Consider the following 23,927-nt stretch of genomic DNA (forward strand, 5'->3'; position numbering starts at 1 on the left):
ATGGGGCGTATCAGTGTACCCCAAAAATATCCCAACCTCTGCAGTCGGCTCCAACTTCTTTCTGGCATCCTTCGTCACATGCATGTAAACGTTAGCACCAAAAATCCTCAAATGAGAAAGATCAGGCTTCTTACCAGAATAAGCCTCCTCGGGTGTACTCATGCCAAGTATCCTATGAGGACAACGGTTCTGCACATAAACTGCTGTATTGCATGCTTCCGCCCACAAGTGAAGGGGTAGGCCCTGATCATGCAACATTGCCTGTGCAGCACCCACAATCGTTCTGTTCTTCCGCTCAGCTACCCCGTTCTGCTGTGGGTTATGGGGAGCTATGAGCTCTCTACGAATCCCTTCTGCCTTGCAGAAATCCTTGAACTCGTCCGAGATGTATTCACCACCATTATCGCTCCTAAGAGCCTTCACCTTCTTCCCCGACTCCTTCTCGACTAGTGCTTTGAATTCACAGAACTTTGAATATGTCTCGCTCTTCTTCTGCATGAAGAAGATCCAGCACCTACGAGAGAAATCATCAACAAAAATCACATAATACCTGTATTTTGCTGTCGAAGCAACTGAGAAAGGTCCACACACGTCTGTGTGAATTCTCTCAAGGATTGTCGTGGCGCGACTATCCTTCTCGTGAAAGGTGGCTTTCACAAACTTCCCCAAAGTACACCCCTTGCACTGATCTGACTGCGCAAGTGTGCCTTTAGGAAGCCCTGTAGTGATCTGCTGCAGTATCTTCAAGGCTCCATGGTGAAGGTGACCCAATCTCCTGTGCCACAACTCGCCATCATCCCGACTCACCAATCCTTCTGCCTTGCCCGCCATTGCTGCGCATCCATCTACTTGCAACTGATAAAGGTTCCTCACTCGAACCCCTATCTTTCGGGTCTCACCAGTTGTCTTGCTGCGCAGGAAGGCCTTTCCCTCGCTGAAAACAACATCATACCCCTTGTCTTCTAACATCGCCACTGAGATGAGATTCTTCTTCAATCCTGGAACATGCATGACTTCCTTCAATACAAAGGGTTTACCAGACTCCCTCTCAAAGGAAATGGTACCGATACTGGTCGCACTGTATCTACCATCATCGCCCATCTCGATGTGCACTCCAAGATCTTTGTCCTCCAGATCAGAGAACAAATCTCTATCTCCCGTCATGTGAAAAGACGCACCACTGTCCAGGAACCACACTGATCCCATCACACTTGAAACCAAGCATGCGATCAATGAAAAATCAAGCTCAAACTGTGAGGCTAGAGCCTCCCCTGCTGAAGATCCAGCAACCTGCTTGTTCTTCTTCTTCTGCGGACAATTAGTGGCATAGTGTCCGTGTTGGTGACAGTGAAAACACTTCACCTTGGACATATCCTGCTTCTTGCCTTTCGCACCAGACTGAGAAGCTTTCTTGCTCTTCCCTTTCTTTGCTTTGGTAGCCAAAGCACAATTCTCTTCATCAACTCCCTTTGACGAAGATCCGTCCCTGGTACTCCGCCTGATCTCCTCCTGCACAAGATCTGACCATAGTCTTTCCCATCCTGGCAACTTCTCCCGACCATTGACAGAGTCCTGATAGGAATGCCAACTCTTCGGAAGACCAAGGAGAGCCAAGCTCACCAAGTCCTCATCATCGACAGTAACCCCCACACTTCCCAGCTCATCTCGACACTGAGTGAACTTCGTGAGATACTTGGGAATACTGTCTCCCTTCTCGCATTTGATGTTTCTGAGTTTATCTTTGAGCGCCAGCTTCCTCTGATCGCTCTTGCTTTGGAATAATTCTGTTAATGCTTTCCACATCAAATATGGAGTAGCCTTTCCATGGAGGCTGGACACAATGTGATCCTTCACGCCCTCCAACAGAATTCTTCGACATTTTTCGATCTTCTTTTGCCAAGCATCAGCTTGAGTAGCATCAGTAGGCTTTGGAATATCTGTATCTATGAATTCCTTCAGCCCGTTATCATCCAATACTGCCTCCATCCTGTCCTTCCATGCAATATAGTTTGAGCTGCCCTCAAGAGCATACTCCAATCGCAATCCGTTGAAAGACATTGCTGCGTTGTCACCAAGAAAATACTGCTGCAAATTCGAATTCCACCAGCAACCAACTCAACTGCTTCCGATCAATCCTCGCTTGATATCCTGTAAAAATCTCTTCTACAAATCAAGCTGCTCTGATACCATGTAGAAATTTTGAATAATTTAACACATATTCAATGGAGATTATCCTGATCATGTACTATTGCGGAAACATACACAATACATAAGCTCCTCTACTTTGATCATCAATATATAGCAGCATCAATAACAATAAAACATCAAGAGCATTCACACATTAACACAGTATGTATCACGGGGAAAGCATCTCGCTAAAAACCCCACACTATCTGTATATTAATGATTGAGTCATGTAACATTACACAACATAATACTTCTCACAAGTATCTCCACCTCTATTACACACAATACAGCTCAGATATGATCTCCAAATCTCTTCCACTGCTTTCCTGCCTCCACTGCTCAATACCTGGTCAAGAACTGATGAGAATTTCTTCCCAAACTCGTTTTTCACCTGCAAAATAGTCACTCACCCTTTGTTGGACGTGAGCAAAAGCTATAATGTCATCCAGATACGTGAGCAAACTCATTGGCATACTCAATCCTTTGATTGTGCAAGATCTGGTGCACAACTATAGTCACAACTGATAGCAATCTGATTCTCTACCACTTGTCCCTGTTGAACTGAACATGCACTGACATGCAACTGAGTTAACTGATGTATTCTTTAGTTGTATTATGAGTTAATAATTAGTTTAACAACTCATCATTAGTCTATCTGCAGTTAGACTAACTACAACCAGTTTAACTAAGTCAAACTGAACACAACTCCATCAACTGTACCTCCAGTCCACTAAACTCAACTCACTTGAGTTCTAACTGAAGTCATGCATGCACCAACTCAACTGACTCATAAGAAAAGCGTATTTCCTTCTGACAGCTGCATGTGCCACTTCTGTAGCTCAAACTGAAGTGCTCCAAGAGAATAAGATTAAGTTTATAGTCCATATATTATTGTGAGATAATAATATTTGACTTTTCTATTTTTGACAGCCAGTCTAAAAATAGACTTGATCACTCACACTGTGATCACTCACACTTTCATCAAAAATAGAAGTCCATCTATTTTTTCCAACTTGATCAATCATCCATAAACATAGACATGATCCATATGTCTAAAAATAGACATAGTCTAAAAATAGACTTGCGCCAAAAATAGCCTGCGGGCCCACTTAGTGAAGGCGACTCTTTTCACTAAGCTCCATCATCTTGTTGCAATCTCAACAGTTGAAGCAAATCCTTTCCCTTTTCCCTTCTACTTTCATTTTCTTTTCTCATTTGAAATTTTGTCTTCTTCATTTTTATCTTCCCCCTCATTCTCTCTTTTGTTGGGTGTGGAGCTTGATTATTTTCTTGATTCATAGGAATTGTTTCAGCTGCATTTCGATGTTAGTCCCTTATGGGGGGTGTGAGGGGGCTTACCCCCCCCCCCCCCCCACTAGCGTCAATATGGGGGGGGGGCGGGTAGGGGGGTGCGAGGGTGAGGGCTTGGCAGGGGTTCACAGGTAGTGCACTTGAAGAAAACATTAGAGAAAGTTTGCCTTGTAAAATATTGTAATTTCGTAGTCAATCTCGGTTGTTTATCAGGCGGAAGATTTAACAGTAGAAGCTATGTTAATTTAGGGTTTTTTTCCTTAGAAGACAACCCTTAATTTATATGATGAAATTGCATTGTGATTGTGTATTATTCCGTGACAGAAAAACATAGGAAATTGTGTGAGAGATAAAAGGAAGTTACAAGGAATTTGCTATAGGTTGTATCCCTTCAGTTTGCTAGATAATATAAAAAGGAATGATTAGTTGTTTCTCTCGGGATGTAGCCCAAATTGGGTGAACCACGTATATATGTGTCTCTCTTGTTTTATGATTTTTTTAATGTTGGTGTTTCTACAACATTTTATGTGTTCCATTGCTTTGTTATTTAATTTCTAACATATTTATGTTGATCATTAAAATCTTCTCCCTGATTCTTCTTACTTTCTTTTTCTTCTAACCCCTTTCTTTTTAGCTTGGTCAAATATTTTCTTAGATTTCAAATATATATATATATATATATATATATATATATATATATATATATATATATATATATTGGATATTTTGATGGCTCGGCCCAAGCCGAGGGCTGTGGGGGGGGGCTATATTACACATCAACAATCTTGTGTCCTACAAAGTCTAGGTCGACCTGGGTAGGGGCATCAATAATTATGCATAACTAAACAAACTAAAACAACTTCTCCTATTTGCAAGAGAACTAAATTGCCAAAAGATTCAGATATACGGGGATTCACAGCTTGTTATAAATTGGATAAATGATGTATATCACTGTCACTTTCACACACTCAGAGACATGCTGGATGATATCTTTACATTAAAATCACAATTTGATTTTATTGTATGCTCACATATATACAGAGAAAGGAATGAGATCGCTAATCGTCTTTCCAAAGCGATCACGCAGCTGAAGATGGGATAATGGAAAATTCAGGAATACAGGGAGGTTGTTTTCTAGCATTTTTACCACTGGTCGTTCATTGAAATGAACGGACATCTCTCGAAGTGATCTCACATATCATTCCTTTTTTTTCGGTTTTTTGGTTCTATGCTTTTTTTTGCTACAGTTTTTATTATTACTATTGGGACAGTGACTCAGTATTTTTGTTTATTATGGCAAATATAACTACTTGGACTACTATGATGTAAATTTGTATACAGCTTTCCCTAACTCTTCTGAACTGCTCTTCAGTGAATGCATCTCATACATGCAACATTATCCAACATGTAATTTTCTTAACATATTAATGAAAATTGCGCCTTTTTCCTTGGATATATATATATATATATATATTACCTATTATTTTTGTAACCCTCATTATTGTAATAATAATTCTGTAGTGTTACTAATTTTCTTCTGAACTTAATATCTTTATTTATTTCTTTTAAAATGTAAGAATTGATTATATATATATATATATATATATATATATATATATATATATATATCCTTCTATTAATTATTATATACTTTTGGCCATTTTAATCTCTTTTGTTTCTCGATCTCCTTATATTAACGATATTATTACTAATGTATTTTTACACATTTTATTTTATATATATATATATATATATATATATATATATATATATATACTTTTGATTACAATTTGTTGATATAATCCATACATATACACACACACATACATTTTTTTTTAAATTTTTTAATAAATATGATCGTTTGAATCATGTTCTTACAATTTTATTAATGAATTAAATTTATCTCTAACTTTTATCTAACCTAACGTCTATTTTCCACTCTTTGACCTTGCATCTCTCTCCTATTTATCTTTCTAAACTAGATCATATTTCTTATCTATGTCTTGATGATGAGCCACAGTTGCTAGCTCGAAACGTCAACTAGAAAATATATTGTGATGAATCAGGAAATGTCAGATCATTTTTTTCCTTTTTTTTTATTAATTTATTTTTTCAGTAAATTTATAAAAAAAATAGTAAATAAATTTCAAGTGCCAATTTTAGAGTCAATTTTGATTTTTTGATCTAGATTTGTTGACTTAATGTTCTCATTTTGAGATAAAAATTCTCATTAAGTTGGTAACTATATTATCCTTCAAAAGTTGAGCAATACTCTCTATTTATGGAATAGATCCCTTCACCTAAGAGGGTGCACATTGCTCAATATGGGTATCATTAGAAGCTACATTTTTTAAAATCTTTTGTTTCTTTGAAAGACACCTTGAGCTAGGCTCTAAGTGATTCTTTGAATGACCTTTCTCAACCTCTTCTTCATCGTCAGAGCTCCAAATATATTATTGGAGGGATTGGATAAGTGTAGATGAGATTGGTTATCAAGTTGAGTCATGCCAAGGCTATTGTCACTTATGCTTTCTTCTTACTTGTTTGAGTGAACCTTGCTCAATATTATTTTGAGAGGTTGAAATTTTCTTTGAACTCTGCTTCAAGGATGGTTGAATTTCTTGGGGTTTTAAGTAACATTTTATAAAATGTCCACACTCATGTTACATTTAAAAATAATTTGCTCATAATTAGGGCCAGTAGATAACTCTGGTCCTCCAAATTTAGTTAAATTGCCTCAAACACTCTCGGTTTAAAGTCTATTTCCACACAAATTCTAGCACATGTAAAAAAATTTCCCCTAGGTTCAATGTAAATTATGTAACACCCCAACTTGTCTCCAATAATTTGAAGGAATCAAGATCCCAAAGATAATAGGGAGGTGTGAGAGTTTGTTCCAAAAAGGAGCAAAAATGATTTCTATATCTGGGTTAAAGTCCAAAGTTCAAAGTCCAATGAAATAAATACATTCCCCTATTCCCCTGCAACCCATAGAATAGGAACGAGTTCTAAAGATCAAGTCCCTTTATTCTATATTTCAATTAAAAATCGATATGAATTGGATTGTTAGATTGGTTTTTATCCATCTCAATGTTTATATAGTGGAAAATTAGAGAAATCAACTTACATGAGCATTTTTAGTGGTAAGGCCCAATTTGGAGAATTGGGGCCTTGAACCTTCTAGGGCCAGTGTGAGGCCTTTAATGATGTTTTTTGGGGAGTAAAACTTTTCCTCATAAGCACTCCATCCACTAGTGTTATTATACAACATAGAACTTTCCAATCATCTACAAAAGTCATTAATTAGAGTTTGCATGCAAGAGTTATGCCTCCCAAAGTTCACCTATCATGATGAACCACCATAATTCGAGAGGATGCCACACCAGGCCCTATTATTCATAGAAAAGGCACTAGACACGTGAACACGATGAAGAGGAATCTAGAAGGGTCGATATTGTAACTTTACATGAGAGTTCAAATGAGTCAAACTTAACCACTAGTTGGCTACCAAGCTATGTTATAACCATGCCACTAGGAGGAAATAGGGTTCCATTCTATTCAAGTGCATAAAGTTTTGATTGATGCAATTCTTCGCAGTCCATTCTTGAACAATATTGGGGCTAGACCAAAGGCTAGTGAAATCATTAATTAATCCTCTCTCCATGGATTTTTTGATGTTTACTTTTTCCATAGAGTGTTTCATATGTAGAGTGGACTTGGAACTCACCCTTTTGACAATTTTGCATTTCTTTTCACTTGTTGAACCGTTGAGATTGTTTAACAACACACCAACACAAAAATCTCAACAAATATGAAGTGCAAGCCTAGAGAAATGAAAGGCATAAGTAAACACACAATAATATATGGGAGTCTGATGTTGAGAAAATTGCTCAAAGATGCATTCATGAAATTAGGATGAAGAAATTAATAATTTACAATTGCAACTCACAACTTCACTAGACTAAAATAGCATAACAACTAAAGAAACCTTAGGTACAACATAAGCACAATATATATATATATATATGAAATTAATATCATTAATTTAGTTTTGAAAATTAATTAGATTAAACTTACAAAATGAAAAATATATTGAGAAATTAAATATAATTTTTTTATTATACAATCTATTTTTATTAAATATTTTATGAATAAATAATAATTTATATATAATATTTTATGAATTTGTTTTCTACATATTTATATAAAAATGGATTTCAATTAAATAAAAATGAAATTTTAATTAAATTTATTGTCATCAATATTTTTATAGATAAAAAATAATAATAAATAAATAAATATTGAAAATACTTAAATTTATAGAATATTCAACTCTCAATGACTATCAACAAATATGACTCCCACTTGTGAGAAATTGCATATAAAATAAAAGTTTCCTTAGTATTTTGCATGCCCACTCTCTAATTTGTTTCTCCTTATTTATAAAAATAGGTATAAATGACAAGCAATGAAGGGTTACTTTATAGCAATATTATTATTTAGTTGGTTAAGGGTTATTTGTATGTAGATGCTTTGATGAGTGTTGTAAATGCTTAGAAGTATATTGATTTATGTAAGTTAGAGATGTTATTTATAAATGTATAGAATTAAAAATAAATAAATAAATTATATTAATTAATTAATTAAAAATAAATAAATAAAATAAAAAACAAACAATTATATATTTATTCGAAAAATGTATATAATTATAATAAATATATAATTATATATATATATATAATTATATATATATATATATATATATATATATATATATATAAACAATTATATATTTATTTGGAAAAATAAACATATAATTATATATATAAAAAAACTTTATTTAGATATATATATGGCTTTCAATAGTAGACTTTTATATTTGCAAAATGATAATAAACTAATTTTTAAATAAAACACATTTTATGAAAACATATTGAAGCTTAAAATACTTTGATTTTATTCTTTTATATATTTGAAAAATTTACAGATTAAAATTTAAATTTTAAAATGATAAGTACTTTGAATATGATTAAGAATCTTGAGAATTTCAAATTATTAAGTTTTTTTAATATTTTAATATAATAAAATTTTATTGTTTTTATATAATATTTTAGTAAGTGTATAATTAAAATTTTTAAAAATTGGGAATTTTAAATTATTAAATTTTTTAAAATATTTCAAGCTAATAGAATTTCATTGCTTTTATGTAACTTTTAAATAGTTTTTGTTTTTAAATTAATTTAGTAAATATATAATTTTAATAAATTTTATGTAAATTTCTAAAACAAAATTTATTCATAAAATAATAATTAAATTTATTAAAAAAAATCAAACATATAAAAAAATATTTTAATTTTATATTAAAAAAATATTTTTAACACTTCCAAAGAGTTAGAATTTATTTAATTTCTTCCGGTGTATTTTTAATAATCTTAATGAATTTTAATATAAATTTTAAATTTATATTAAATGAATTTACATAAATTTAATGTAAAAATCTCAATAAATTTGTGTTAAATGAATTTACATCAATTTAATATAAAACTCATTCAAGGAAATTTTATAATATCAAAAAAAAAGTTTAGTTCTCCAAATACATATCTTTAATCAAAAACTTTGGTCTCCAGATATATAAACCTTAATAAATTTCTTTGATAATATAAACTGCACTGTAGCCACCAGACCACGATTGTCATTCTGAAAGTGCTGTTATATTTTACCACTCGCTTTCGTCTCCCTGATACCCGCTTTCTTCACTGAAATCTATATCTCAGCTTTCGTCGCTCCTTTCATCAATCTTCTTCAACAAAGCCTTCTCCCAGGCGTTGGCGCAGCTGCTCTACTATTCCCGCATCCCATTGCAGTTTGGAACATCCATCCACTTCAAGACCCTTCAACGAACCCAAATGCTCAACATTGGGCACCATCTCTAAATTGTAACAATTGTACAACCGAAGAGTTTGGAGGCTCGTTAAGTTGCCAATCGAGTCTGGGAGCCTCTGCAGATATCTGCACGAGTTCAAGTTGAGATATTGGAGACCTGCTAGGTTCCCAAACGAGTCCGGAAGCGTCTGCAGGGGGCAGTCATACAAGTTGAGATCTTGGAGGCCTGCTAGGTTCCCAAACGAGTCCGGAAGCGTCTGCAGAGAGTAGCACTGGGACAAGTCGAGATCTTGGAGGCGTGCTAGGTTCCCAACCGAGTCCGGAAGGGTCTGCAGAGCCTCGCAGCACCCAAAGTCCAGATGTTGGAGGCGTGCTAGGTTCCCAACCGAGTCCGGAATCGTCTGCAGAGCATCGCATAAGCTCAAGTTGAGATGTTGGAGGCTTGCTAGGTTCCCAACCGAGTCCGGAAGCCTCCGCAGATGGTAGCAGCAAGACAAGTCGAGATGTTGGAGGCGTGCTAGGTTCCCAATCGAATCTGGCAAACTTTCAAGATCACTGGACACTACAAATCTTTCGAGATGCTGCAGGTTCCCAATGAAATCTGGAACATTAAAAAGGGGAGCCTGAATCCACAATTCTCTCAGCTGTAGAGGTGCCTGCATTGTTCACATACATTATTAAAGTACGTCTAACGCTGTAAATGTCACAGGCAGTGTGTTAAGAGGAAGACAATTCTTAAATGCAGTGAATTTTTAAAATTTGAAGAAAAAACAAAAAATAGAAATTTAAGAAGAATACCTGAGATTCGTGTTGCCAGAGTGTTTTAAAAAAATTTCCCTGTATATGTAAAACTCTTAAATTCTTTGTTGAAATCGAGGAAGGGAAGGAGGACTCGTGACAGTTCAGCCACTGTAAATATATTAGGTTTGGTAACTGGTGGCAAACATTCAATAGGCGTTCAACAAAATAACCTTTAGCCTTAAGCAACTGCAACCCGCTCATATTACTCAATAAACGAGTGCGAGCAGGCTCTGCAAAGTTTTCGAAAGATTGTTCAAAGTTTTTGACAGATAGTTCATCCTCATTTTCATCAACCAGGCTAATTCCACGCACCTGAATTGTTCACTCAGAGCTGTTAGAAACAAAATCAATTCTTGCAAAGTTTTAAAAATTCAAAACTAACCAGACACAATTTTGATAACAGGACGCTAATTGGAAATCTGTCGAAAATACTTCAAAATACTTACAGGTAATTGGCCGGAAAGCTTATGAAAAAGGTTGTCAGTTGGGTTCCAAAGCCGAAGCTCGCCATCAGGAGGTTCCTTCTCCGCCAGATATCTGCCCATGTCTCTAACATGGTCATGCATCCTCAGACTGTTTTCCCAGTCCACTTGCACCAAACATCTGTTTTCCAGCTTCCAAAGGCCCAGCGTTCCTTCCCAACCGGTTCTATTCAATATTCTAATGACTCTATCTCTATTTTCTCCTCTGAAGAAGCAGGCAATGTCTAAGAATATCTTTTTCTCCTCCTCATCAAGACCGTCGTAGCTAATTCTTAGCCTGCCTTGTATATCATCAGGAAGCATGTTGGAGATTTTGCGAAATTGTGCTTTCCAATGATTTAAATCATTTATTCCACAGAGAAGCGACCCAAATACTTTAATAGATAACGGCAATCCAAGGCAGCCACCCAAAAACTTTTCAACCTCCTCCTCAAATCCGACAGCAGGATGAGGCTTGCCAAATGCATGCCAGCAAAAGAGCTCTCGGGAATGCTCTGGATCGAGACCTTTTAACATGTAAATCGACGTCTCTGGAATCTGTGATCTTGTGAGAACATCCTTATTGCGAGATGTCACTAAAATTAAGCTACTGCTTTTAAGGGCATCCCTCGCTGGATAAAGCAATGCCTCCAGCTGCTCAATCTTATCTACATCATCTAAAATAATGAGACAATCAGAAGATGGGAGAAGCCTTCTGACCTTTCCTTTACCGTCATTAATGCTGCGTATTTCCTCGTCCTTCTGGGTTAAGTCCTTTAGAAGGTATTTCTGCAAGGTAGTTAAATGATTGTCTCTGATATCCTCTAAAATGCAAAGTCGCTTGTATTTTGATCCCTGAATATTAAAGAACTCTTTCGCTAGGGTGGTTTTGCCAACCCCTCCAAGGCCCACAATTCCTATAATTCTAACCTTTCCATCTTCCTGCTGCAATGACATTGTGGTTTCAAAATCTTTTAATTTTCTGTCCAAGCCTTTTGGATATTCTGACACATACAACCTTCTTTTCACATTTTTCAGCACTCCTTCCACCACATCTTCTAGGAGCTGCTCCATACTAAAACAGTGAAAGAAACCAAACATGAACAGTGGTCGAACATCAGACACTCGCTATGAAGTACAAGGGCAGAACTAAAGATCTCAAAAGAATAATAAGAAAGAAGAATTTATTTTGAGTGATATTTAATCTAGATTTGGTTTCATCTTTATCATTAATCATAATTAGAAACAAATAAAGCTGACTATATACATGCATCGGAAGTTTTAATCACATTTAACTATGAAATTTTTATGAATTTAATTTGCTTTTGATCTAGGATATTTGTTTATTTGTTCATTATTTTTCCAAAGAGATTTTATTGATTTTTTTTAATAGGAGTGCTTATTGCTACCACGCAAACGAAATTCATCGTTAAGACTGGGATGATGGTGGACTTTGTACTTTGACATAGAGTGTACCATATTTACCAGTTCATCGAGGCACCATTTTGAATACGCATAATTTTCCGAAAAAATCGCTATATTCACATAGGATGTTCTAACGGCGGTTTGAAGTTGAGGGCTTACAATATCTCGCGCGCGCAATTCCTTCTCATCTAAAAATACCCTCAAGTCATGTTTGTTGACGCTATGTGAGGTGGAGGTGCATGTTGATGTTGAGGAGGAAATGCGCACTTAACCTCAATGTTGTTGTCGTCTTCCTCTTGACGCTATGTGAGGTGGAGGTGCATGTTGATGTTGAGGAGGAAATGCGCACTTAACCTCAATGTTGTTGTCGTCTTCCTCGCCTTTATGGTCTCACTATTTCAATATTCAGCGAATCTATTGAAAAAGTCAGCAGTGAGATCTGGTTGAATTCTGAACTTCTTATTTTCTTGAAGAAACTGAGTCGCGAGGCCTTTTCTCTTACTATTAATACCCTTTTTTGTTTAATGGATGGAAGGAAGGGAGGAAGTAATAATACATTAGTCTGAACTGGGGCAGCCAGGAGTCCTTGGCAATTTCCTGGCCACTGCTTTTTCGAGTCTGGGATGTGACGCGTTGATGAAACGTAAAGCATTTAGCAGAAGTTCCGGGCAATTTCTCATTTATTTTCAAATCTTTACAAAGCACATATACTGATTAAACATAAAGCATTTAGCAGAAATTCTTAGGCAACTTCTTCCTGAATGCATTTTCAATTCTTCCCACTACCAGGTATGACGCATTGATTAGATATAAAGCATTTAGTCCAAGTTGTGACGCATTGATTAGATATAAAGCATTTAGTCCAAGTTGTGGGTAATTTTTAAATAATTAACTAGTTTTTTAATAATGCCACCGCCCAGATATCTACGAAGCTTGCCACCAACCATATATGGATGCATTGTTATTAAACATAAAGCATTTAGCGAATTTCCTGGGCAATTTCTGAGTCAATTTCTTGGATGCCACAAGTGGTCACAAGTTGTAAAGAAAGTGGTTTCATTTTCCTGGAAAAAGAAGACAGTCACACCGATTTGACCCATCTTGCCATCATGTATTTGTGCTATTTGGACATCAGTGTTCACAAAAGCCATGTATTCTTATGTTCACAAAGTCATGGGATATTACGATGCCCAAATTTAGCAAATAAAATTTTAATCATATTTTTAAAATTGTTATTATACTTTTAGTTGTCAGTTTACATTCAATGTTAATTTTAAACCTGTAAATATAAAGAGGAATCAAATCTAAATCAAATTTCTTTTCATTTTAAAAGATATTTATACCTTAATAGATTTGATCATTCTTAGCACTTAGTAGATCAAGAGTTAAGATGGATTTATCTCAGTTATTATTATTTATAATTTTAAATTCATTTTGAATGACAAGCTAGTGGTCCCAAAGAAGCAACCTCTCACTCCAACTAAATACTTGTCTTGGGACTAAGAATTTTGCTAAAAATTTAAAAACTTAACATACAAAACATTAAATTATATATATATATATATATATATATATATATATATATGGTTATTAATTAAATCTAAAAATAAAGTGTTGAAAATTATTATTTAAATTATTTTCAATCTAATATGCATATTATGATTAGATTCTTTATTTATTTATTAAAAAAAATGTAACTTTATTAATAAAAACAAATATAACAAATTAAATTTAGTTCTTATTTTTTATTAATATTTTTAGCTTCTTTTAATTTTTCTTTTTTTTTTTTCTTCTTAAAACCCTAATTTTCATTCATTTATAAAACCATTCAAAATTACATTATGCATATACACCTTTAAGCCTATTTCAAGAAAAAATATTGAGTTCCTGTAGTTTGAGCTAGCATGCTTCTTCTTAATACATTTTTCTTTATTTTAGAAATTTCAGAAAAAGCTATATAAATAATATTACTACAAAAATTGATAAAAATAATTTTTTCAACCCTTATTTGAAAAAACTGCATATGGATGGTAAGATTCAATGCATCTTTTATGTGAAGTGTTTATACAAAAAATAAGACCTTTTAGCCTAGTTTGTTTGTTTTATGTATAAACTGTGATAATGATAGTACTCATAGAAGGAATATTCACACTACTAGATATGCGAAAGTCTTGATCCATAATCAAACTTTATTTTGAAAACTGTGAAACACTTAACATCATTACTTTAAAAATTTATCCATTTAAAACCACTACAATATCTAATCCATATTAAACTGTGAAATACTTAACATCATTACTTTAAAAATTTATCCCAAATCTAAAACAATTTAATTTATTTTACCAAATTTTGGTTCAACAAATCGTGATTAATGCTTCTCACCTTACAATGCAAATGTTGGTAGAGGGCAGCTTGTAAAATAATATCGGGCAATGTTAATGGAAAGAATTTGGTAAGAGTTATAGGAAACTGGGTTAACATGGCACATGGCTTTTTTCTTGAGTTTGAAGAGGTTTCCATTTACATAGATCAAGTTTGTCTCACAAAATATTTAAAGAAAATTTGTAGTATAAAATAATTTGATTTCTTTATTGTTTTTCGGATGATTTTTGAGCTTTATGTTTGAATAATCTAGTTTAGGAGATCTTATTGATATAATAAACAACAAATATGATAGTGTGGAAAAAATAGATAAACAATATCATTTCAAAATTATAAAATTTTATAATAATTTCATAAGGTAAACGAAATTATATATAGGATTTAAAAAAAATGGTTGTATTTTGAGGAATTTTAAAGGCACTAATTATTTTTATTGGAAAATTTGTTGGACTTTTATGCTTTTAAATAGGATACATTAAAGAAGAGTACTATGGGAAAAACCATAAATTTTCAGAGAATCCAATAGTTTAATTTAATATTATAAATTTTGTGTTAAAATTTTAATTATTTTTTTTATTTTTTTATTTGTATACTTCTAATTATACATTGATTTGAGTTTTTTATTATTTTTTTTTTTTTTGTCTACAATTTGACCAAGTCAAATATTTACAAGACGATATTACAACATCTAATCTATACTAAGTTGAAATGTACTTCTAGATATATGACATAATAATAATAATTTAAAATTATAATCAGTTTAAATAATTTGTTAAATAAATAATTTTATTTTAAAATTATATATATATATATATATATATATATATATATATATATTATTAAAAAAAAGCACATTTTAAATTATTAAAAAAATACATGTTTTTAAATTAAACTATATTTTAAAAACTAACTCATACAATAAACTTAATGACTTTACTAATAAAGTGTAAACTTATATTCTCAATTAACCAAAAGAACCTTTATTCCTATTTAAAGTCAAAGTGGTTCCCAAACCAATTGCCTTTGGTGAGACTTTTTGGAAGCTTTTCCACTAGTTTTTTCCGGTCTAATTTCTCTAAAATCTCGCACGAATTTATTGAAATCACAAGCTTGATGGATAACAACTGCACAATCTAAGTGTCTTAAAGGTTTTTTAGGGTGTTGAATCCATTTATATAGTCAAAAAACCATTTTAATTAACACAAATAAAAAAATCACAAGTTTGATGGGTAACAATTGCACAATCTAAGTGCCCTATGGGTTTTTTAGGGTGCTGAATCTGTATATACAATCAAAAAACCAGTTTAAGAAATCAAGATTTCACCTCAAAACTTTCCGCCAGATTCCAACACTAGAAAGTCCAAAAAGTCACACTAAAAACAACTTCATTTCCAAGTCCTTTCCTGTATATCAAGCTAGTATTTTAATCACCCACTTTTAGAAGATAAACATCATCTATGTTTTTCACCCAATTTTCGAAGATAAACTTCATATATGTTTTCATGTACATTACAATTGTGATGCCTCTATGTATGTTACAATTGAAATTTATGGTGCTGTTTCATATATAAATTTATGGTGGTGTTTCATATATAGGTTTGGTCATTAACCTTTTGTAAATGAGATGACTAATAAGTTTGGAGAAAATTGACATTGTAGTTATAAAGTAATTTATTAATTTCGTTTTATATTTTGACAATGCAGTGGTAATGTAATTAATTTTCTTAAAAATTAATTAAAGAGGTAGATTTGTATAAAGAAATGATGCATTGAAATTTTACAAGGAAATTATTAATTTTCTTAAAAATGAATTAAAGAGGTAGATTTGTATAAAGAAATGATGCATTGAAATTTTACAAGGAAATTATTGTATTAGTATGAAAAATTTATTAATTTCGTTTTATATTTTGACAATGCAGTGGTAATGTAATTAATTTTTTTTTAAATTAATTAAAGAGGTAGATTTGTATAAAGAAATGATGCATTGAAATTTTACAAGGAAATGATTGTATTAGTATGAAGAATTGAATGCATTGTATGCGGAGTATGTTTAGGAGTTATAGAGGTTTTCAAACATGATCAAATGGAAGGAAATTGATGGATCATCTATTATATTCATGAAATTATAAGTGAGAATGGATGTTTCTTGGTATGACTTTGTAAAAATATAATCAATGATGTTGTTGCAAGCTAGTTGGTTCGCCATAAAATCTAACATGACTGAAATATTACTAGCATAAGTCAAAGACACCACATAAAAAATGCAACCTAAATTGGAGCAAATGTTGAGATTGAGGAGAATTGACGATAAGGAAAAGTTGTTGTTTGATATGTAAACCAAAGATGTCGCATTAAGGAGGAACAACACTACTCACTCTAAAAATTTAAAGAAAAGTTGAGACCCTTGTTAGGGTAGAAACATTTGTCGATAAATGTGAGTTGAGCTAGATAAAGTGACACCCTAAAAAAACAACATACACATAAAATCAACTCAACCCAATTAGATTGTTGCATAGTTCTATGAAACAAGAGAATGTCGCGACAACCACTTAAACTAGTACTGGGAAAAGTTACATAGATGATGCTACAAGAACTTCTAGATGGTTTGCTTGGTGGTATGGATGTCAATTAATAGAGTTATTTCAGTATAAACACAGGTTGAAGTTGTTATTCCCTTTAAGAATCTTCATGATCTTCAAAAAGGAGAACTAAGTCATCAAGTCATCTTGATTGTGAAATGGATATTATTATACAATCGAAGAAAAAAAGAGAGCCCATGTATGAAGTTGGCATCAATTAAAATAATTTGGATAAAGCACAACTCTTATACTTCTTATAAGACGTTTACATGTGTTATCTTCAATTATTATATTTTAACTTAGAACTTTTATATGGACATTGTTTCATCCCTTGAACTTAATTGAATTTTAAATGTGATTGATCATGTAGTTTTTCAATGTTATTTTTTACTTGTTAGTGTTATAGCTTCTTTCTACCCATTTGTTTTTGTCTTGAAATCATTCCATGTTCTAGGCTTTTTTTAAATGCATAAATGCTAATTTTTGTTGTCTTATCAACCCATTATTTCTTATTTCTATCCATTTGTTTTATTATGTATTGAAATCATTTGATGTTCTAGGCATTGTTTTTTATGCATCAACGTTGATTTTTGTTGTTATTGGACACCTAATCCTCTAAGGGTTGTGTGGAAGTTGAACGGCCAGAGGGAGTCCAAGAGACCGTTTGGAATATGAATCCAAGGGTCACACCATGTACTATAAATGTATATCATGTTGTTGGGAACGGGACCCCCTAAGGACAGTTTTGGGTCTAAAATCTCATGTTTTGGGTCAATTGTGTAATAAAGTTGTAAAGTCTCTGCATTTTGTGGTCGCGGAGCACGAAGGTGTCAAGAGTCATAAAGGGTTGTCTGCCCTTATGTTGTAAAGTGTAAAGTCGGCTGTAAAGATCCACCCATGGCCCGCGGACCATGGGATGGTATAAAAAGGAGCTAAGTAAGCTCTAAGTATTTTAGTTGTAGTTTCAAGAACGAAGTGAAAAGTCTTGGTAGAGAAGTCTAAGTGTTCAGGTCTTAGCTTAGGTAGAGGCTTTGTAGCTAAGTGCACAGAGAGCTAGGGTGGAAGTCTACAGCTGAGTGTGTGGACCCCTACAGCTATGTGCACAAGGCAAATAGAATCTATAATAATCTGAAGATATCAATAAAGAGAAGTATTTTGCAAATTCTTTGTATTTATTTCTTGTTAATGCATCTGGTTATATTGCGTTTTGGGTTTCATTTACAATGTTTATGTGATGCGCGAATGTATGTGATTATATTAGTTAATTGAATGCAAGTAAGAATATCAGTTTACGCGGCGTTGACTGTGACTGTTTAGTAAGATAAATAAAAAAACATAAGATAACTTGGGAACTTGTACAATACGTTGTCATAGCAGCACGAAAGTACATGGACTACATGTTAAGGTTGCACGAAGGTCAATCATACACCTTCGCGGGGGTACTGAAGGACGAAATAAAGGGCTAGACTGGAATAGCCCTAAAGCTTAGTGACCTGCACAAAAGTAGGAATAGAGGGTATAACCTGATATCACGACCATCTCAGGGTGCAGAAACTTGGTTCCAACATCTCCCCATACTGCTTCGGGTGAGACTTCGGTCCGTGCTCCACGGACTGATGCCGAAAGGGCCAGTAGTGTAGGGATTTGTTTGGCTAACTAACGCTCAACCTGGGTTATGCCCCACATAGCCAACAAATGGTTCCGTTACCGGGACCGGAATCTGCATAAGATATGTGTGATGTCGTATCACTAGAACCCAAATAAGAAAAAAATCAAAGACTGGTTGGATAGGAAGATCCATGAATTCGCAATGCAAGAGAATAGAAATCCATGGCTGGCAAAAGAACAGTGGTTGCATAGATACCTATATACATAAATTCATGAGATCTTTTTCTGTTACTTTCAAGTTGAGTTATACGATTGGATCGCGAAGCTAGCGGATAGCCAAGGGAGGTGGAGGCTTGACGGTCATATTGTTTGGACCCCGTAGTTGGTACAGAGACTGGAAGCCTCTGAGGATAAGACCTCCCATGCTCTTGATCATTGGCTCGATCACATAATAGGAGGATTTGTGACTGAATTTGTGGTCGATACCTCAATTGGTTACAGCGAGGCAGAGTGGCGCTTTTTCAAAGGTTTGCGAGGTAAGTACTTGAAGTCTTTGAATACCTGGATTAAGATGTTATTGTGCGAAAAATGAGTTATGCAGGTACCTTGATGTTCAGAGCTACACGAAGTGGAAAGACTTACAGAAATGAAGGAAGAAAGGGTCTTGAGTATAGCCCACTGATTTCACCTCCATTGGGTGACGAAGAAGGAGTAACGCAGGCTTGTCTGCGAAGTGCAATTCAGTGAATAAGACAGGGATTCCTGCCACTGCAACCTCCACCCATGCCACCTCCATCTTCTCCACCATCACCTGCGACTTCACCCATACCACCACCACTTCCACTGCAGTTCAACATGGAAAATTCAGTGAAGTTTCCTTTGTTTAAAGGCTTGGGAAATGAGAACCCATATCAGTTTTGGTTCGTCGTGAAAGTTGTATGGGAAGCTCAAGGTGTCACAGATGATCTCATGAAGAAGGAAACATTGGTTAGTGCTTTGCAGGATCACGCGCTAACTTGGTACATCAAGTACTCTAATGATAACCCAAACGTTGGAGTGGGAGACATCCAGATTACGTTGAATAAAGAATTCAGTAGGCCTAAATCTGAGGCACAGTCGATTGTGGGGTTCAAGGAAATCGCGATGAAACCAGGCGAGACACCTTGGGAATTGGATCAAAGGTTGAAGTGCAAAATCCATGAAGCCAATATGAACTTAGCAAATGGACAACACCGCAGATGGTTCATGGCTTTGCTCCTGCCACACTTAAGGGTTGCAATATCACAACAAAAGATTATGACTCAGGTAGAGGCCTTGGAGATTGCAATGAGACTGCATGAAACATCAATGCAAGATCTGAATTTGGGGGTTTAGTAGATCCATGCATTGTTGCAAAATATTTTCCTTGAAATGAAAAGTTTGAAGTAGGACATAACAGTTCGACCGGAGGTATGCAAAGAGGTATGGTGCCTGAAATGTAAAATTCAGGGGCATGACAAAGACCACTACCTAGTCTTTGCAAACTATATTGCAGGAGGACGACCGATGCCTTTGAGGCTGGAAGCCCAAGCAAGATCAAGTGCGGGGCCTACGTTGTGGTGCGTTGTATATCAGATAGTAGGAAAACATGCGACGGATAACTGTCATTTGCTGCAAAAGTTTGTACAAACACCACAACAACTATTCTGCAACTTCTGCAGGTCGTTTGGGCATGATGAGCGCAACTGCAGAATTTATGAATTGATAATGGATAAAACACCTGCCTATAGGGTTTAGGCATAAATTCGGCCCCTTGACCAGAACGCTGGGATGACACGAACAAGATTTTAGGGTCACGGACGAGGCCGAGGCGGAGGAGGACCTAGCAGAGGTCGGGGACAGCTGATTTGTTACAACTGTGGAGGACCAAGACATTATGCCCGTGAATGCACTAACCCAACGTGACTATCGTGTAAATATTGTACTCAGTTTAATCATGAGACAAAGGACTGTCCTACGCTGATAGCAAAGATACGTGACAAAGGGGTGCTATCACCTCAATCGACTCAGAACTTGTAGATGATGAAGGCTGAGCATCACAAGGAGGATCTGAATGTGAATATAGTGCTCCGAAGTAGAATTGCAACCGGCTATGATAAGGGGAAACAACCCAAAGACAACACATGGGTTCGCAAAGCTCTACCAAAGGAGGCTGAATTTTATTTGGAGCACCCACATGAAACGTTTATGGAAGCAAAGAAGAGCTTGGTTGAAGCCTCCACCTCATGGAATAAGGATAAGCCTGATGAGGAAATGGACCCTTCTATACTTACGACCTTTCTAGAAACCTGCATGAAGCTACTTTACAATAGCAAAGCTGTGAAGGCATTACAGGAGCTTATAAATAAATGTGCCGGAAATAGCATGTTGGAGATTTTGCTAAATTGTGCTTCCCAATGATTTAAATCATTTTTTCCACAAAGAAGCGAGGCAAGCACTTTAATAGATAATGGTAATCCAAGGGAGGAATCCAAAAACTTGTTAACTACTATGTCAAATCCCGCAGTAGGATGATGCTGGCCGAATGCATGCGAGCAAAAGAGCTCTTTGGAGTGCCGTGGACTGAGGCCTTTCAGAATGTATATGGATGATTCTGGATGTCTGAGCTTGTGAGAACATCCTTATTGCGAGATGTCACTAAAATTAAGCTACTGCTTTTAAGGGCATCCTTAGCTGGATAAAGTAATGCCTGCGGCTGCTCAATATTATCTACATCATCTAAAATAATGAGACAATCAGAAGATGGGAGAAGCCTTCGGAGCTTTCCTTTACCTTCATTAATGCTGCGTATTTCCTCGTCCTTCTTCTGGGTTAAGTCCTTTAGAAGGTATTTCTGCAAGGTAGTTAAAGGATTGTCTCTGATATCTTCTAAAATGCAAAATCGCTTGTATTTTGATCTCTGAATATTCGCTAGGGTGGTTTTGCCAACCCCTCCAAGGCCCACAATTCTGGTAACTATAACCTTCCCAACGTCCTGCTGTAATGGCATTGGGGTTTCAAAATCTTTTAATTTTTCTTGCAAGCCTATTGGATACTCTAACACATGCAGAGTTATTTTAACTTTTTCCCGCACTGCTTCCACGACGTCTTCGAGGAGCTGTTCTTCTTTGAATACGAAGGGAAGGTTGCAGAGCTCAAAGACCGCCTTAAGGCACTGCAAGACACCTGTCTTCCCACTTAAACAATAAAAGAAACCAAATATAAACAGTGATTTAGCAAAGGATAGTCACATTCAACCAAAAGGGCAGAGCTAAAAATCTAAAAAAAGAAAATGCAAGCACTGTGAAAACCAAGGGAGGCATGAACGGAAAGAAGAATTTATAAACAGTTGAATTTACGTCATTAGCCCTAATTAGAAATAAATGAGGCCCATATATCCATGGGCCATCTGCAACCCTTAAAAGTCTTAATCACGAACTCTCCCGATTTCCTTTCCCTTCATAAAGCTTTTGTTCCACAGTAGGGCATAGAAGACTAGTAACTAATTGAGCCAGAAGCTATGCAATTTTGGCCTTTCAGGTTATCAGTATCCTACCATACTTTCGCTACCATTGTACTTCAACTGCTCTAAGAGAAAAGAGATTTTATTGATCTTATTATAGAAGTGCTTATTGCCACCACGTAAACGAAAATCATCTTCACCGCTCTCGTTTCCTTTTCAAAATGAAATACAACCCAATAATAATAAATCGTTACACATGGTGTTATCTACCTAATAATTCAACGAATTAAATGCTAAGATGTACATGGACCCTTTTCAAGATGAAATACAAACCAATAATACTAAATGGCTACACAGCGTGTTATCTAGCTAATAATTCAAAGAATTAAATGCTAAGATGTACATGGACGGCTGCTGTTCTCACCTGTTATACTTCTCTCCGTCAAAACCTGTTATATATGATACTGCAGACAGAGCCGTCTTCCATTTCTCAAGTTCTTCAGAGCGGTATCGTTGTTGACCATCCAGATTTCTTTTCTTTTGAAATTCGCGTAGGGCTTGAGCGTAGACTCCTTTTCCCTCTTTCACCCATCGTAGCTCTGTAGGCTTGACATCGTAGAAGACCGGGATAATGGTGGACTTATACTTTGACATACACTCCACCATCAGTACAAGCTCATCAAGGCACCATGTTGAATATGCATAATTCGGAGAAAAGATTGCTATGTTCACAGAGGATGTTCTAATGGCGCTTTCAATTTGAGGGGTAATATTCTCTCCCACGCGCAATTCATTCTCATCTAGAAATACCTTCAAGCCATGATCGGAAAGGCGTTTGTACAGAGGGGTGGCAAAGATTTTTTTGACGTCGGGACCCCTATGATTAAGAAAAATATCAAATACATAGTCGTTGTTGACGGTATGCGAGGTGGATGTTGAGGAGGAAGCCATGGGATATTATAGAAATGAATAACAAAGAAGTAAAGATTGAAGATGCGTTGCAGAGCCGGGAAATGCGCACTTAACCTCAATAGTGTTGTCGTTCTCCTCGCCTGTATGGTCTCACTATTTCAGAGTAACCAGTACTATGCGCCTTAATCACTCTCAATATTCAGCCAATCTTTTGAAAAATTGAGCACTGATATCTGGTTGATTTCTAAACTTCTTGTTTTCTTGAAGAAACTGAGTCGTGAGGCCTTTTCTCTTACTATTAATACCCTTTTTTTGTTTAATGGATGGAGGAAGGAAGTAATAAGACATTAGTTTGAATGGGGCAGAGGAGTCCTTGGCAATTTCCTGGTTACTGCTTTTTCGTGTCTTGGATGTGACACATTGATTAGACGTAAAGCATTTAGCAGAAGTTCCGGGCAATTTCTCCCCATTTATTTTCAAAACTTTACCAACCGCATACCACTGATGTGTTGTGATTAAACATAAAGCATTTAGCAGAGATTCTTAGGCAACTTCTTCCCCAATGCATTTTCAATTCTTCCCACTACGAGGTATGATGCATTGATTAGATATAAAGTATTTAGTCCAAGTTGTGGGCCATTTTTAAATAATTAAATAAATTTTTAATAATGCCACTGCCCAGATATCTACGGATGCATTGTGATGAAACATAAAGCATTGAGCAAATTTCGTGGGTAATTTCTTAGTCAATGCGGTAATGATAGTTCTTAGTAATTTCTTTGTCACCCCAATAATGTAATGATAGCTTCAAAGTTCTTGGATGTCATAAGTTGGCACAAGTTGTAAAGAAGTAGTTTTATTTGTTTCGGCAAGAGTTAAGGGGCATATTATAGGGCA

At 35.2% G+C, this 23,927-nt stretch overlaps 1 protein-coding gene across 1 annotated transcript; it reads right to left on the reverse strand.

Annotated features, from left to right (window-relative positions):
- Window positions 1–9,076: 9,076 nt before the first annotated feature.
- Window positions 9,077–23,338, reverse strand: LOC149236494 (disease resistance protein RPV1-like). The gene is made up of 5 exons (XM_089368927.1): window positions 22,543–23,338; window positions 10,629–11,718; window positions 10,125–10,494; window positions 10,068–10,075; window positions 9,077–10,037 (listed from the first exon to the last, which is right to left on the reverse strand). The coding sequence occupies exons 1-5, from the start codon at window positions 23,067–23,069 to the stop codon at window positions 9,291–9,293; spliced, it is 2,742 nt and encodes a 913-aa protein (XP_089225053.1). The 5' UTR covers window positions 23,070–23,338; the 3' UTR covers window positions 9,077–9,290.
- Window positions 23,339–23,927: the final 589 nt, after the last annotated feature.

This window comes from Pinus tabuliformis, chromosome 8, assembly GCF_031772625.1.
Source record: "Pinus tabuliformis cultivar Carrire ecotype Pingquan chromosome 8, CPIR1, whole genome shotgun sequence".
NCBI lineage: Eukaryota > Viridiplantae > Streptophyta > Pinopsida > Pinales > Pinaceae > Pinus > Pinus tabuliformis.